General features: G+C 42.5%; 1 protein-coding gene across 7 annotated transcripts in view; it reads right to left on the bottom strand.

Moving 5' to 3' along the window:
• PTPRM (protein tyrosine phosphatase receptor type M) overlaps nt 1–18,387 on the bottom strand; it is a 754,490-nt gene that overhangs the window by 469,509 nt on the left and 266,594 nt on the right. For all 7 annotated transcript variants that reach the window (XM_067699674.1, XM_067699676.1, XM_067699675.1 and 4 more), the window contains exon 3: nt 16,548–16,819. In XM_067699674.1, coding sequence (XP_067555775.1) covers nt 16,548–16,819 — 272 coding nt within the window. The remainder of the gene's footprint in view (nt 1–16,547; nt 16,820–18,387) is intronic.

The following is an 18,387-nucleotide window of genomic DNA, read 5'->3' as shown; positions in this document are numbered from 1 at the left end:
TATTTTTTACTCCTGCATCTGACTCCACAATTATCCCCATAAAAGTTTCAATTTAAAAAAAGTAATTATAAGTGACCATTTACTACACACATAATATGTTACATACCCTGGGCAGATATTACTCCACTGTCTTATTTATTATTTCACATGAAGAGATTCTTCAAGGATTCAATATTTCAAGAACAAAGACATTTAGATACAAAGTCATGGTCCAAAAACATGCGATGCGTCTATGGCGGGTGTAACTTAAAATCCCAATCTTTCTGATTCCAAATATCGTGGCATTATCACTACTGCCCGTTGCCTGAATGAACACTGCAACCAAAGGACTGCATTATTTATGTTTGTGTGATGGATGCAAGCATGGAGGAAGCAATGAGCAGGACCCCCAGTGGAAAAGCTCGGGGGCTTCCCAGATAGAAGTCATCCCAGAAACACCTGCTATACTAGACGTCCCTGTGCCAGGATGCCACCAAGCTGAAATACAAAACACACAGGGGGAGGAGGGGCCCAGCAGGAGAACAGAAATGAAATGAAACTTGCTCCTGTTTAGGAGGTTAATATACATATTTTTCACTGATAGTACAGAGAAAGGAAGAGATGCACAGATATTCCTGCAATGGGATCTTGCTCGCTTCTCTCTCTACTGAAGTCTGAGACAGGACAACTGAGGGGCAAAAAGCAGATGGACGCTGAGAATGAGTGGAGGAAAAAGCCTTCCCAGGGCTCTCCAGACAGGGCTCCCAGGAAACCAGGCCAGATCCTGCCTGGGAGGAGCAGCATCTGCAGGCAGAGCAGGAACCGGCCAGATGCTCTGGTCAGAGTGGCCACAGCACAGACTGATGCCCAGTGACCCAAGAACGCCATCACTCTGGCCACGAAAAGGGTACTTTGAGAGCCAAACCCAGAAGTTCACGCATCTTTCCTGCCTTCTTCCCTCCCTCTTATACATTCATTCATCCAGTTCAAGTCTCCACCAAGCATCTCTCTACTCCAGGCACTTGGAGTACATCACGAACGGAATAGATGAAGATCCCTTTCCTCAGCAGGTTTGTCCTTCTTCTTACCAAAAGTTATATTTTTTCCTTTATCAACTACAAGGGCTGAAGCTTCTCATAAAAATGGAATAATCCTCATTTTTAAAGGGATGCATTAACTCTTAGAATATAATGTACATACAGAAAGCATGCTTATGTGGATCTGTTTTTAAAAGTTGACACGTGTCAGTTTAATGCACCATATTTAATTGAATCCAACACAAGGCCATGGCCCTACCATGGAAAAGGAGAGAGAAAGGAAGGGGGGGAAGGAATTAGACACTAGAAAAGCCAGCTTAAAACCTCTGAATCTGTTTTTTCATCCATCACATTAAGAGAACTTAGGACCCTCAAAAGTTTTATGCCCAGAGGGCTTCCCTGGTGCCGCAGTCCTTGAGAGTCCGCCTGCCGATGCAGGGGACACGGGTTCGTGCCCTGGTCCGGGAGGATCCCACATGCCACGGAGCGACTGGGCCAGTGAGCCATGGCCGCTGGGCCTGCGCGTCCGGAGCCTGTGCTCCGCAACGGGAGACACCACAGCAGTGAGAGGCCCGTGTACCGCAAAAAAAAAAAAAGTTTTATGCCCAAAGATTCTGAGCCTTATTGTCCAAATATTTACTACGTGCTCGGGGGTGGGGGGGGCATCAAAAAATTAGACAATTTTATGAAATATAAGCTTTAGTTGGAGAAAAAATAAGTAACAATGAAAGAACAGAAGGGAGACAAGAACAGCCAAATGACAGATGGGAACAGTATGGAGCTCGTCGAACCATGAACCTTCCCCTCCTCCTTTCTTAACCAGCCAGGATGCCCGTGATACACCCAACACTACCTCCAGCCCAGTTCTCAGCCTGCTAAGTGCAAACCCACAGATGCCTGAGCAAGCACTTACCCAGCATCTCAGCCAGGCTAGAGCCAGAGCAAGACTCAGCAAGAAGCCAATTCCCCAAATTTCCCAGCAAGATGACTCGCCAGTGAGGCCACAACCAAAGAAGTGAACATAAGTTTACACCTGAAACTTTGCTGCTCTCAGTCTTCCAGCTGGAATACCAAGAAGCAAAGAAAGCCAGAGTCTGATTACAGATACACTGGAGACCAATGGACTGGCCCTTTCCTTTAACTGGAAACTTCTGAAGCAAACTTCTGAACTTGGCAGGTTCCAGCACTGACTTACAGCTAACTGCAGGGACAAAAAGAGGAAAACAATCTTTATAGATATGTTTATGGGTCTGTGTCTATACACCTGCACACAGATGCACAGACATGTAGATTTCTATAAAATAGATAAATAAAAACTTAGTATGACACCTTAGGTTTTAAACAACAGAAGGTGCATAATGTGTTGCAAGTTTGAAGCAATCACTTCAATGTTTCTTTCCAAAAAATTGAAGCACTTTTTTGTTTTTTTTTTTGCAGTACGTGGGCCTCTCACTGTTGTGGCCTCTCCCGTTGCGGAGCACAGGCTCCGGACGCGCAGGCTCAGAGGCCATGGATCACGGGCCCAGTCGCTCCGCGGCATGTGGGATCTTCCCGGACCGGGGCACGAACCCGTGTCCCCTGCATCGGCAGGCGGACTCTCAACCACTGCGCCACCAGGGAAGCCCCTGAAGCATGTTTTTTAAAAGGTCACTTTCCAGCTCTTTCTTAGAAGTTCATTTCAATTAAGGGACTTATGAGTACAAGTTTTGTTAGTTTTTTCATCAAGTTTATAATTTAGGATATAAATGTTTCAACACAAACCACGACTATAAACTGGGTATGATTTGCACTGAATGTTTGCTACTTTGAAGTAAATGTGATTAAATGAAGATATCTGAATTTAGGTGCTGTCGGACAATCATAGGTTGACGACTATCTTGAATTTACCTACCACCTGACCATTAAGAAATCGACTGTTTTTTCCCTAACAAACAACAGGGTTAAAACATGCAGTTCAGAGGATGAGGCCTGTCTTAAATAGGTTCCTTAAGAACAGATTTAAGCACCCCCTGAAAAGGTTTCCTTGTCATGAACTCTTGCTGTCTGGCAAGTTTTCCATTTTGTACTATTTTCTAGCCAGTGCCCTTACCAAGAAAGTTTCAGAAGCAGAAATAGTTTTGTCTCTTTCTGTCAAATGAGGGACTACTCTATCGAAAGGACAGATATTGCTCTAGGGGAATTATAACACAGGTATGCAGAGCCCAGGGCGGGGATGGGGGTGGCAGTCAGGGGCACGTCTAAAGATGCCTGCATCCAAGAACAAAAACATTGAGGTCACAGCAAACAGTAACATGAGGCCACCAACAGCACCACCGGAAAGAGAATAAAGAAAGGCGTGAAAGTTGATTTAGGGATGTGGCCATGCTTATTTTTATCAAACAGGACAGAATATACTGAAAATCTACATTAGACGTGAGACTTGGATCTCTTGAGGGAAACACACCAAATCTTTTCTTTATAAAAAAAATGAATCATTCAAAAAACATTTATTTATCATATACATCCATGTCCCAGGTCCATTTTGTACATATTATCTAATTTTTTCTCAGTCAACCATATGAGGTAGATAATATTAACTCCCCTTTAGGGATGAGTAGGCAGACTCAATAAGGTTAAGGAATGTTTCTGAGGTCATGCAATCAGGGTATAATTCTTGGTCTATTTTACTTCCAAGTCTGGGCTTCTTTCATGTTACCCAACTGCCTAATCTAGCAGGTATGAGAGACTATATATGTAGAATACATAGACATATACATATGCACATACACATACACACACATATATAATATATAACCATGCATACACACACATATATATACATACACACAAATATATATGACTTTTAATGCATAGATGTACATATGTTCTAAATTCTTCACTTCCAGATTGAACTAAGAAATATAGTCATCATCTATTTGACCTAGAAATAAAGATGCAAGGGACCGTTATATGACACAGTTTTAACAATGCCAGTTTTAAGACAAGGGTCAGCAAACTACAGCAAATGGACCAAATCTGCCCCAACCTCTGTTTCTGTCTGGCCCACAAACTAAGGATGGTTTTTACAGTTTTCACTGGTAGGAGGAAATCAAAAGAAGAAGATTTTGTGATACATGAAAAGGAGATGGAATTCAAATTTCCATGTTGGAAAATAAAGCTTTCTTGGAACGCAGTCACGCTTATTCATTTACGGATTGTCTACAGCGACTCTCACACAATCACAGCACAGTGGAGTTGCTGCCACAGAGACCATCTGGCCCGAAAAGCCTGAAATATTTACTATCCAGCCTCCTGCTTTAAGAGGAAGCTTTCCTGCTTTGCTCACCAACAGGCTGCCATTACTCTAGATAACAAGAAAGCACACATGGATAGCAGTGGTTCGTCTCAGCCAAATACGATATGCTTTGCACTTCCTGGGGGAGCCTTGAACTCTAGCAATAACAGGGAGAAAGCCCTCTCCTGGCTTGACTTGTTTCAGCTCTTATATACGGGTGGTGTTTTAAAGGCCCACGTAGCATTGGAGTATCATTACCAATTTTTAAAAGCATAATTGCAATATACCAAAACAAAACCATAGACACGAATTACTTGATAGACCTCAAAACACTGTCTTAAAAATTAAATTAAAAAATGAAGGAAAATCCAGCTCATTTAGAAGGCAAATCCTCTATAAATAAGCTAAACTACTGAGAATTTATAACACTTTTGTATTCCAACCTGACTCTCAGATCTCATTCTGCACAATGTCCTTTGGCACTAGCTCGATTACAGCTAAATGTTTTTATTTGTTTTTACCAAACACATACATTTTTAGGAAAAATGCCTTTGCTCTCTAGCCTAATCTAAGCTATGATTATTTGAAAAGTTGAAAGCTGAAGTGGGGGATGGGTATGATGGAATCACAGAGCCAAATTACCATATTCTGGAATAATTTTGTCATCACACAGTATTTAATCTTACCTCACTTTTTTTTTGGTGGGAGAAATTTTGCTTAACAGAAAATAAAATGAATCCTCATTATTTGCTGATTCTGAATTTGTCTACTCGTTAGTTTTTTCGAAACCCCAAAATCAATACCTGCATAGCATTCTTGGTCACTTGTGAACGTGGACAGAGCGGCAAAGGTTGGCGTCGCCGGACACACACATCCCAGCAGAGGCCGGGCAAGAAGAAGCTCTGCCTTCCAGCTTCCCTTCTCCTGCCACTAACAAGTGTCCTTATCCTCGTCTAAATGTGTCACATTTTCACCTTTTTGTGCCTTTTATTGGCGATGCTGCTATTTAAGATGGCCCCCAGCACAATGCTGAAACGCTGTCTGGTATCGCCAAGTGCAAGAAGGCTGTGATGTGTCTTACAGAGAAAACGTGTGTTAAATAAGCTTCCTTCAGGCCTAAGCCTAGCACTCTGGGCCAAGTTCACTGTTAAGAATCAATGATACATATTAAATAAGGCATCTTTACAGAAACACACATAAACCAAGGTTAGGTATTGATCAGTTGATGAAAGCCTTGTGACCACAGGCTCTCAACACGGGACTAATGCCCTATGTCCCCCAGAAGCAGTAGTCCAGTGTTTACTCATTGGGCGCTCACTGTGATGTTTAGAACAAAACTGTATTCATGTGTTTGGATTCACATCGAGACCCACTTCTATCAAAGTTCTTGGTCACTGGAAGGACTCAATGCTCATTTTTGCTCTCAGTTCCCAGATATTACTGGCAGCCATGGGATGTAAAGACATGTAGACTAGAGAGAATCCATATTCTTTCAACCACTCAACAAATAACATCTCAGGAGACAAGACGGTGCAGCTCCACCATCTTTGGAGCCTTGGGGAAAAGCCACTGCCTTTCAGGTAGGAAGCAACTGGTTAAACCACTCACTAGTGCTGTTTTGTTTGCTCATGGAAAGCCATCCTGGATCTGAGTCTGCCAAACAGGAGACGGGAAGAAGTTTAACACTGCAGCATCTCCAATGTTCCCTGCTTTAGTGAGAAGCAAAATTAGCTTTCCACGCTACCACTTTTCCTGCCACGTATAAACAAAGCGAAGGTATTATCTCACCAACACAAACACTCCCCACAGAAGATGGGCTGATGGAAACTGTCAGTCCCCTAGAACAAAGGGGATTCCGTGGCATCTGTCTGTCCTCCCACACAGAGCCTTGTAGCTCCTTTCTGGTTTTGGTTTAAATAAAAAGCTAAGGTGGATCATATTCACAAAAACTGATTTTTTTAATCCAAATAAGTTAAATAAAAAACAAAAACATAGGAAAAGAAAAGTTTCTGTAATGATGAAGAGTCAAAGCAAAACCACAAACGATAGACCTTACCAAATCAGGAACGAAGTACTGAAACCTTTGTTTATATGCACATTTCTTTTTAGCACTGTTATTTTATTTATTCATTTTTGGCTGTGTTAGGTCTATGTTGCTACGCGCGGGCTTTCTCTAGTTACAGCAAGCAGAGGCTACTCTTCGTTGCATTGCACGGGCTTCTCATTGCCGTGGCTTCTCTTGTTGTGGAGCACGGGCTCTAGGTGCGCGGGCTTCAGTAGTTGTGGCTCAGGGGCTTAGGTGCTCTGGGGCATGTGGGATCTTCCCAGACCAGGGCTCGAACCCGTGTCCCCTGCATTGGCAGGCAGATTCTTAACCAGTAAGTCACCAGGGAAGTCCATGAACATGTTATCAAAGTAAAGTTAAAACCTACTTTCTCTCCGTTAAAGGCATTCAAAGGATAACATTCAAAATGAAGCTAATTATCAGTGCATTTGTCTTGCCATCTTGACATTTCATTCTGAAATGATGTCATCTATTTTTTCTACCAGTAAATAACACAACTTTCTTCACTTTTGTGTTTTCCCTTTCCCTTTTGAAAAGAAGTAGTGTTCTTTTCCAATCTTTTCTAATCATGGCTCAAATGCCCATTCTATAAAATGGGATATGTAAGAAAATTAAGGCAGAGGGAAAAAAACAGGAAAGTGATAAGGAAAAGTGCTCAGAAGCAAGAAGTGACAGACCACAGAGAAGTGGAAGATGTCCACCCAGAAGAAGGACTTGTCCTTGATCATCAAATAACAAATAGAAACTGAGAAGGAAACCCAGAGACGTGGTAAGCTTTGCAAAATAAATATCTAAAATATTACCTTTGAAGATACGAAACTGTCACATGACTCCCTCTGCTTCTTCCTAAATGCAGCTCTGAGTCTGTAGTAGAGTGACAGCTTCATATGTCCTCACTGATTTCTTAAAACTCATCTTTTTTAAGCACAAAATGCTGAGGACAGGAGTACCTGCTTAAATAGCTTTCCTGTTCGAGACAGGGTTCTATTTCACTGCCACATCTAATTCCCCGTGTCCTCCTAGAGGGACGAAGCAATTCGATTGTCTTGTACTTGGTACGAAGCAATTCAACGGTCACGCACTTGGAATAATGGCCATAAGCTAAGGAATTTATGGAGTCAGGGAATGTTCTCTTTTTCCCTCAGTACATATCAGGATTTCCCAAGGTGCTCCAGGGAATACTGGACTCGAGATGCTCTGCTAAAGCCAAACGGATGTGCACGCTCCAGCTAGGCACCTGCACCTGCCATGGGTCACCCGGGGAGATGCAGAAACACTCCCGGGCTCTGAAAGGCCTGGCGGTACAGAATGTGTTCTACTTCGCATAAATCAGTGCTTCTTCCCATTTGGTTGACCGGTGCCTTTTAACCTTCCTTGGAGCACAGTCTGGAAAACACTCATCCACGCAGACCTTAAACACTGTCTCTGGGCAGCAAATGCCTGCCGAGCGGCTGTCACCCGGCGTGGCTTACGTGACCTTCTAATAAAATAAGTGGGCTGAAGGCCAGTCCAGCGAAGAAAGCGAGGCTGCCGTACAGGAGTCCAGGAGGGAGTGTGATGGGAAGGGGTGGGAAAGATCAAGCATCTCCTGTTCCCTCACCCCTCGTCCACCAGGAAAGATAGCAGACAGGTAAAGGGTAAATCTTCGCTTAGCCTCCCCGAAGCGCTGGCCCCTTGATAAGCTCAGTGCACAGAGAACTGAGAGCACGGATCCACGCCTCCTCTCCTGTCAGGCCCTTCGGTGCTTCTAAGGGACTTGTTTTCACAGGAGGCTCTGGAGCAACCAGAAGACCAGTATCTTCCCTGACTTTACCTTCCCATCCCTCTTGTCACTGCCCACAGCCTGGCATAACACCTTTACTGAGGGGCCTGGGGGAGGGATTTCAAGGCCGCCTGTGCATTTTTTCCTTTTCAAAGCAACCATTTGTATTAAAGATCACTGCCCTCCTGGCCTCCGACAGGACTCAGAATCACTATCTCCAAAAGCAGGGAGAAAGGCAGTGAGTGTGGGGTTCCAGGGGTGTCTCTGGGTGCAGGTGGGGTTAAGAACCCAGAAGAATCCATCAGAGGCCTCGGAAACTTGCAGGTGGACAAGAGGAGAGAGGAGGGGAGAAGAAACAGAATCAAAGTGAAATCTTTTTTTAATCGGCACAATAAAGTAAAAGGGTGCTTGTGAGAGGAACGTGCTGTTCTTAAAATGGCAAAAGGCAGTGTCTAAATCAAAGGAAGCAGGTGTCACAGCCCAGGTGCCCTGGTGAAAGCAGGTAGCCCGCACTTATGCTGCCACCTAACAGAGGGGCAGGTTCTACGTCACAGCAGTTAGGACAAACACTAATTAAGTAATTAAATACATGTTAATCACCAGATACTTGACGATTTACGTGTTAATGAACAGTAATTAACCTGCAATTAGCTGTATTCCATGCAGATTACCCTTGTGATGTGTACTGGTAGAATGTTATTTTCCCTTAAATAGGAAACGCTCCACAAAGTGGCAAGAACACTTGACTCTGCTAAGAACCATTTTGAAACTCTACACATGCTAATCTAGGTCATGTTAGCAGAAAGGTTATAAAAACAAAGAGGTGCCCAAGAGAACCCACTATGTTTATCCAAAGTACACAGTGCAGTGGTGTTTGGTTGCACCGAAAACCTCCCCAAATCCAACAACTTACAAGACTCAGACTCTGACCAAGAAGAGAATCAACTCAGTATCTTGCAGCCAAAGATGAGGGAGAAATGGACATTCTTGACAAAAGCATGGGAGGATCAGGTACAGGACAGACAGAAGGAACCCAGCCCAGCACCCCCGTTCCTCGTCCGCCCGCCCAGAGCACCTGCCCCCCAGGTGTAGGCAGGGTGCCCAGAGCACCACAATAGCAGTTCCAGGGCTAACATGCTAGAATGTTCTGGCGGGAAAGCCCTTGCTGCATCCCGTTTCATCCACTGTTTCACTGAAGGATTTGTTCCCAGAACCCTTTTTCATTGCATACCTTCTGCCATCGCACCAAACACACTTAAGGAGTGACTTGGCAGGAGAAAGCACTCGACTATTACCTGCTTACCTTTTTTTCTGTTTTCCACAAATCTGAACCTCCATAAACTACCACCATTTCTTGAGAGGCCAGCACATCCAAAATGTGTTCTTCCATTCATCTTCACACCCTGCCCTGTCTTTATATTTAGTCCCGTAATTAGGAAGGCTCAGTACATTTAAGTTGCCCAAGCTTATAAGTAAACAGGGCTCATATTCAAATCCAGTTCTGTCTGATGCAAAGCGTATGTTCTTTTACTACAGTATGATGCGGCTCATTTACAAGCAATATTGTAATATGAAATCTTTTAAGACTTAACTCATCAATCTTAATTCATTAGATCAAAGTTACTTTACAAAGTGTGAAAAGCATCATATAAAGTACTATATGAATATAAAATATTTTAATATACTAGTATTTCAAGCATGTGCTCACTCTACATTAATTTTTTAGATCTCTGTCATGTATCTTGCAGCCTAAATACTAATGGGACATCTGGGGGAAGCAGAGTCCCTGTGCAGAGAGAGAGGGTCTCTCAAACGTTATCACCTCCTTTAAATGTCCATGTCCTATTATCTTGTCCTCAGCTTTTGGTCCCAGAAACAGCCTATCTGTATATTAAGAATGCATCATTTGGATACTGACTCTTATGAACTATGTTCATAAAAGAAAATGTCACAGGCATGCACGTACACGTGATACCAGAAAAATAATTTTTGTGTATTTTGCAATTAGAAATATAATAGTCACCTAAAGCAGAAGCACATCCTCAGGCTAGTACAAAACTCCTGATGGAGGAATCTGTCTGGGAAATTGATCTAAAAGCAGATGGCTCCTGCATAAGTCAGGTTTTTACGAACATCAGGATATGACAGGCATTTCCTTAGTAAAGGTGTGCTCGCCCCACGGGTGCAGCGGGGAAGACCCCATCCAGGGCAGTGCTGCCTGAACACGGAAAACTGATTTTTCCAGCTTTTTTTCTGATCACCTCCAGTTCAGCTGCCATCTGGAGCCAAGGATGGAAATAGGATTGGTAGGTATTCTCCTTCCTCTCCACCTGTTGATACAATGTATTTTCCCCATGCCAACTGGGAACATCAAGTCTTAACATGGTGATTTTAAGGTCTATCTCAGCATTTGGGAAATTTCCTGCTGACATCTCTCTTGTATCGTCTACTGAGTGCCATTTATCTAATAGTTTATGTTACTATTAGGGTAATGACTTCACTATGTTTACTGCCCAGCAGATAAAGGGGAGAAAAGAGGGAAGTACAACCTTAACGATGCCTTTAAAACGTGAAAGGCTGAGGCTTGGTTAGACTTCTTGGGAATTAAATGAACAAATGCATTTTCAGTGGATCCAGATGCTTAACAAACTTTGATCTTAAACATTTAGCAACACTGGTTTAAAGAATCTCTGCAAATCCACCTTTAAACCCAGAGTATGAAACTAACAATCACCCAGTGAACCAAAAAGCTATAATGAGAACTACATTCCAGTGGAATATGGTAAAGCAGGTACTGCTCAGCAACGTGACAGAGGTCACAGTGAGGAGCAGGAGAGTTTGGGGGTGAGGGTCAGAGGCTCACAATTGGGAAGGCAAAATATTTTATTCAAAAGAGCTCAAGGGGCTTCCCTGGTGGCGCAGTGGTTAAGAGTCCGCCTGCTGATGCAGGGGACGCGGTTCATGCCCCGGTCCGCGAAGATCCCACATGCCGCGGAGCCGCTGGGCCCGTGAGCCATGGCTGCTGGGCCTGCGCGTCCGGAGCCTGTGCTCCGCAACGGGAGAGGAGGCCACAACAGTGAGAGGCCCACGTACCACAAAAAAAAAAAAAAAAAAAAAAAAAAATCTGATGACAATTCGTTCATTGGTATATAGGCTAGGCTACGAAAAAGCAACTGTATGGATCGCATGACGTGACCGTAAACCAATCACATTGCTGCTTCTTCGTCATCGATGCATGAATTGTCACAACTGTAAATAATGAGTTTACTTTTCACATTATCTTTTCCTTATTGTTATCTAGTGTTAGTAATACATATAACATCTATGGTGTTTGTATCATATAAGACACTATTGATGTAGGTACTGACACATGATTCATCTTCTAAACAGATGATGTAAACTTAATGTATCAATAAATACCGTACAGTACCATAAATGTATTTTCTCTTCCTTATGATTTTCTTAATAACATTTTCTCTTCTCTAGCTTATTTTACTGTAAGAATATAGTATATAATACACATAACACACAGAATATGTGCTAATTGGCTTTTCATGTTATCGGTGAGGATTCTGGTCAACAGTGGGCTATCAGTGGTTAAGTCTGGGCGGAGTCAAAAGTTACATATGGATTTTCAATTGTGTGTGTGTTGGGGGGTCAGCACCCTTAAGCTCCACACTATTCAAGGGCCAACTGTAGTTTGATAATTCCTTTTAAAGGCCAATCTCCTGAGACTGTTGATAAATTAAATCATTCCTTTAGTTCTGACTGTCTGAGCCAGGTGTGTTCAAGGCTATTATGGGCTGAGTGCTGTGTCCCTTTCAAATTCATATGTTGAAGCCCTAACTCCCAAAGTGATAGAATTGGGAGATGGAGCATCAGAGAGGTGATTATGCTTAGCTGAGGCAATGAGGGTGGAGCTCCATAATGGGATTAGTGCCCTTATAAGAAGAGGAAGAGAGACCAGGGCTCTCTCTGCTGCACGCATGGGGAGGTCATCTGAGCACACACAGAAGAGCAGAACATGGCCTCCATAAGCCAGGAAGGGGGCCCTTAACAATAACGGAATCTGAGGGCCCCTTATTTTGGACTTTTCAGCCTCCAGAGCTGAGAAATAAAGGTTTGTTGTTTAAGCCACCCAGATTGTGGGCTTTTGTTTTTCTTTTTGTCGCAGCAGCTCAAGCTGACTAAGACAAAGGCAAAACAAAAATTTAAGATCTGGATTGTAGCCAGTGTCAAAACTAAATGAACGCACCAGGCTCTGGCCGCCGTGGAGCCCCACAAGGGCTCACTCCTAGAGGTTTTGGGTGTGCATTGCTGAAGGGAAAGAGAAGAAGATCAGGGCAAAGGTGAGCAGGACAGACCTTCTGATCTTGTCTAGATGCCTGGAGACCAAGGAAGAGTCCAGTGCAGGTTCCAGAGGGGAACTAGCTAGGCCTTCTCTGCTGTGGGAAGGTCCCCTCCAAAAGAAGTTTCTAAAAACACTCAGCCTCTTAGCCTAGTCCATCATACACAGCCTTATGAAGCCTGCCTTAGCCAAACCCACTTCCCTTGCTTCCATTTTAATCCTACAAAAGAAGAAACTTGGTCCCAAAGGCCATATTTTTGAATTATACCCTGATTGGTTATCAATATATTTATAAAAAAGAAGGATATTCAGTAAGTAGAGCATTTTCCCTCTGCAAGAAAAACTACTTTTTAACTCTTTTTTTTTGTTTTATACATAAAAATAGCACATGTACATTGGGGAAAATTTAGAATATGACAGATGACAGAAAGAAAAAATTCAAGTCACTAGCTGGGGAGATACTACTTAATATATTTATTTCACCATATAGTTTAATTATATATGTATTTATATATAATTAATACATATTAATATTAGAGGTGTTTATATATAATTAATTCATACTAATATATAGATACAAAATAATACATATTAATATTATTAATACATATTAATGTATAATTAATACATATTTGTACATATATTTAATTTAAAATTGAATTTAACATACTGCTTTATGATTTTTTACCAGTTTTACCCACTTAAGAAAATAAGCTGAGATAACATCATGAAATGATCTTTCATAACGTTATTCTTAACGGTTGCAAAATGAATTTTTGTATTGAGGTAGCATAGATGAACTCATCCTCTATTGTAAGAAATGTAACACTGCTCCTGGTGTTTCATTATTATAAATACACTGCCGTGAATAACCTTGTAGCTAACTCTTTGCTACCACTATTCATTATTTCCTTAGGATGAACTCCTAACAGTAGATTGCTAAAATTAGACTTATTTAAATATTTAACACTTTTAAAATGTATTGCCCAAGTGCACTCTAAAAGGATTTTAACAATTTACACGTGTGCTAACACAGCTTTTACTACCCCTTAATTTCCATTCAAGAGACATTTAAATACCAGAAATTGTTGCAGGTACGAGGGCACAAAGATAAAACAAGCACAGTGGAGAAAGGACAGCCTCTTCAATAAGTGGTGCTGGGAAAACTGGACAGGTACATGTAAAAGTATGAGATTAGAACACTCCCTAACACCATACACAAAAATAAGCTCAAGGGCTTCCGTGGTGGCGCAGTGGTTGGGAGTCCGCCTGCCAATGCAGGGGACACGATTTCGTGCCCTGGTCTGGGAGGATGCCACGTGCCGTGCAGCGGCTGGGCCCGTGGGCCATGGCTGCTGAGCCTGCACGTCTGGAGCCTGTGCTCCGCAGCGGGAGAGGCCACAGTGGTGGGAGGCCCGCGTGCCAAGAAAAAAAAAAAAGAAACTCAAAATGGATTAATGACCTAAATGTAAGGCCAGAAACTATCAAACTCTTAGAGGAAAACAAAGGCAGAACACTCTATGATACAAATCACAGCAAGATTCTTTTTGACCCACCTCCTAGAGAAATGGAAATAAAAACAAAAATAAACAAATGGGACCTAATGAAACTTCAAAGCTTTTGCACAGCAAAGGAAACCATAAACAAGACCAAAAGACAACTCTCAGAATGGGAGAAAATATTTGCAAATGAAGCAACTGACAAAGGATTAATCTCCAAAATTTATAAGCAGCTCATGCAGCTCAATAACAAAAAAACAAACAACCCAATCCCAAAATGGGCAGAAGACCTAAATAGACATTTCTCCAAAGAAGATAGACAGACTGTCAGCAAACACATGAAAGAATCCTCAACATCATTAATCATTAGAGAAATGCAAATCAAAACTACAATGAAATATCATCTCACACCAGTCAGAATGGCCATCATCAAAAAATCTAGAAACAATAAATGTTGGAGAGGGTGTGGAGAAAAGGGAACACTCTTGGTTAATTTTATTTTATTTATTTATTTAATTTTGCGGTATGCGGGCCTCTCACTGTTGTGGCCTCTCCCGTTGAGGAGCACAGGCTCTGGACGCGCAGGCTCGGCGGACATGGCCCATGGGCCCAGCCGCTCCGCGGCATGTGGTATCTTCCCAGACTGGGGCACGAACCCATGTCCCCTGCATCGGCAAGCAGACACTCAACCACTGCGCCACCAGGGGAGCCCGAAAAGGGAACACTCTTGCACTGCTGGTGGGAATGTGAATTGGTACAGCCACTATGGAGAACAGTATGGAGGTTCCTTAAAAAACTACAAATAGAACTACCATATGACCCAGCAATCCCACTACTGGGCATATACCCTGAGAAAACCATAATTCAAAAAGAGTCATGTACCAAAATGTTCATTGCAGCTCTATTTACAATAGCCCGGAGATGGAAACAACCTAAGTGCCCATCATCGGATGAATGGATAAAGAAGATGTGGCACATATATACAATGGAATATTACTCAGCCATAAAAAGAAATGAAATTGAGTTATTTGTAGTGAGGTGGATGGACCTAGAGTCTTTCATACAGAGTGAAGTAAGTCAGAAAGAGAAAGACAAATACCGTATGCTAACACATATATATGGAATCTAAGAAAACAAAATGTCATGAAGAACCTAGGGGTAAGGCAGGAATAAAGACAGAACTACTAGAAAATGGACTTGAGGATATGGGGAGGGGGAAGGGTGAGCTGTGACAAAGTGAGAGAGTGGCATGGACATATATACACTACCAAACGTAAAATAGATAGCTAGTGGGAAGCAGCCGCATGGCACAGGGATATCAGCTCAGTGCTTTGTGACCACCTGGAGGGGTGGGATAGGGAGGGTGGGAGGGAGGGAGACGCAAGAGGGAAGAGATATGGGGACATATGTATATGTATAACTGATTCACTTTGTTATAAAGCAGAAACTAACACACCATTGTAAAGCAATTATACCCCAATAAAGATGTAAAAAAAAAAAAAAACCAGCACAGAATTTACAGCCCATTTATTACCATGATCAAACCCAGGGATAGAGGAACTGGGATTGATAAATCTTCCCTAATAAACACCAAGCCTGCAGAGTGGGTTCCTGGGCGCCGATCATGCCGCTCAGATGACAAGCGGCCCTTGAGAAGACTCAGTCTCTCCTCCCTGGGTCTAGCCAAGCACCTCAATTAACCATGAGAGATGATCTTGGACACATGTTCCCATTGGCTTCCGAGGGAGCCAAAGGAATTAAGAAAGAGAAAATCAAAATACTGCAATTCTTTAATGCACCCTCTTAGTCGGAAATTAATTGAGTTCTTAATGTGAAGTTATTTTCAAAGAGGCTGTGGACAAAAGGAGAAAGCACACAGAACGCCACCGTCACTAATTTCCCACCTTTGACACCAAGTCGGGATGCTCTTGGGGCACAGGCCCTCTCCGAGAGGACGGAGAGACCAGCGGGACCTCCTTGGTACCACTTTCTAATTGCTTCTGGCCTGCACCCTTCATTTCCTTTAAGTGCCCACTCCAGGTGGGCAATGTGGTCCCAACAGTACATCCCACAGAGCAGCTCCTCCATGACAAGGACTCGGTCTACATGCCATTTTCTTCCCATTGCTGATGGGGTGGGAGCAGGGCCCTGCATCTTACCAGCTGACCTCCACTACGGCTCACTTCCTAATGACCCATGATTCCTGAGATCCACTCATGGAAGAAGAGACCTTTACTTCTACCATCAAGTGCTCTGTCTCCCTGGGTCAGATGTGGCTACTTAACATAGAAAGTAAAACATCCTTGCAGACGGCAATTCCTGGCCTGCTGCAGGTGGCTGCTTTTATTTTCTTAAATAGATATATAAATAAACAAGTCTGAATGGTGCATTTTACTCATTTCTCTAAGTAATGTAAAAACAAAGCCTTAATACACTCCCTATCCACGAGCATAAGCTTTCCTCACCTTGGTCTAAAAATACCAACACTTCTAATACAGTCTGATTAGACTAATATAAAACTGATTTATATTTTCAGAAGTTAGAGGATGCATCAAAACAGAAAATGAAAAATAAAGGGCATACCTGATAAAAGTTAGGCCAGAAAGTACTGATGGCCAGCTCTGCCCTGTTCCATGTACGGTTTGGGTCTCCAGATATATTCCAAATAGGGTTCCCCAAAGGTCCGTTATTGACCTTCACGTAGACATTGAGTAACCCGGGAGCAGAATTACTCTTGCTGGATACAAAGTAGTGAAAATCAATGCAGTGGGTGTCATTTTCTTTGAGCTGAGGTAAGAGGAGGTGGGCTCTCTGTCCCTCAGATCTCCCAGACGTGTTCACCAACATGAAGGAGCCTGCGAAAAGAAAATCAAAGGACGGTCACAACCGGAAACACTACTTCCTGCTCGTACCTGAAAAGTCACCATCATTTCCATGGGTCGACACTGCAGTTCCACACATCTGACCTTGGCTTTGAAAGTCCCACCTCTTTCACACCTTTTCATCCCCAAAGTGCTCTCAAGGTCAGTGGGGATGGCAAATTCCCTTGATGTCACTGCAATTAGTTTCCTAAATAATAGGTATATGCATGGTTTGCAGATCTGCACTGGTCGATCTGGTGGTCACTAGCCACATGGAGTTTTTTTTTTTAATTAATTAAAATTCTATAATATTGAGTCATATTTTAGATTCCACATATAAGTGATATCACATGGTATTTGTCTTTGTCTTTCTGACTTACTTCACTTAGTATGATAATCTCTAGGTCCATCCATGTAGCTTCAAATGCCATTATTTTGTTCTTTTTTATGGCTGAGTAATATTCCATTGTGTGAGTGTGTGTGTGTGTGTGTGTGTGTGTGTGTTGTGTGTGTGTGTGTATATATATAAAATATATTATTATATATACATCACATCTTCTTTATTCATCTGTCAATGGACATTTAGGTTGTTTCCATGTCTTGGCTATTGTGAATAGTGCTACTATGAACATAGGGGTGCATGTATTTTTTGAATTGTAGTTTTGTCTGGATATATGCCCAGGAGTGGAATTGCTGGAGCATATGGAGGAGGATTGGACTGGGAACTTGGGGTTGGTAGATGAAAATTATTACATATGGAATGGATAACAACAAAGTCCTACTGTATAGCACAGGGAACTATATTCAAAATCCTGGGATAAACCATCATGGAAAAGAATATGAAAAAGAGTATACATATGGATAACTGAGCCGCTTTGCTGTATAGCAGAAATTAACACAACACTGTAAATCAACTAGGCTTCAATAAAAAAAAAGAGATGAATTAAAAAAAATTCAGCACTTGGACAAAAAAAAAAAAAGTTCTGTAATATTGAAAGTGTAGGTCCTCAGCCCCAGGAACCATATTTCAAGCGCTCAATAGCCACATGGGGCCAGTTGCTACCATACTGGGCTGCACAGATACTGAACTTTTCCATCATCCCTAAACAACACTGTTCTACAATGGCGCCACCACTGAGTAATCACAGACACTCTGAGATTCTCATATAATCTAGAGAAAGGGAACAGATTGCTCTGGTTTGTGGAATCTTAGAAAATTGGCCTGATGATACTCCTTGTCATCAATATAACATGATTTTCTTGCAGCTCAGCACCCATCCCCCCAACTACTGTCACAACTGGCTTCTCCTTAACTAGGGGTGTTCTCATAATGGGGGGATGATGGAGTTTACCGATCAATGGCTGTGCCCATGGGGGACAGTCGTTCACAGAAGTCTCTGTGAGCTCCTTGTTTTCAACTTTTCATCCAGGGCACTAACCCACCTGTGAGTGCTGAAGAGTTTCCAGATGGATTCAAGCTTCCCAGATACCCTGACCTTGGGAAAGGTCACTTGGACTTTCTCCATGCCTAAGATCACCAGAAATAGCAACTAAAATAAATA

The sequence above is a fragment of the Pseudorca crassidens genome, chromosome 12, assembly GCF_039906515.1.
Source record: "Pseudorca crassidens isolate mPseCra1 chromosome 12, mPseCra1.hap1, whole genome shotgun sequence".
Taxonomy (NCBI): domain Eukaryota; kingdom Metazoa; phylum Chordata; class Mammalia; order Artiodactyla; family Delphinidae; genus Pseudorca; species Pseudorca crassidens.
Note: the sequence above shows the minus strand (reverse complement) of the source record. Positions and strands in the feature narration are given on the sequence as shown.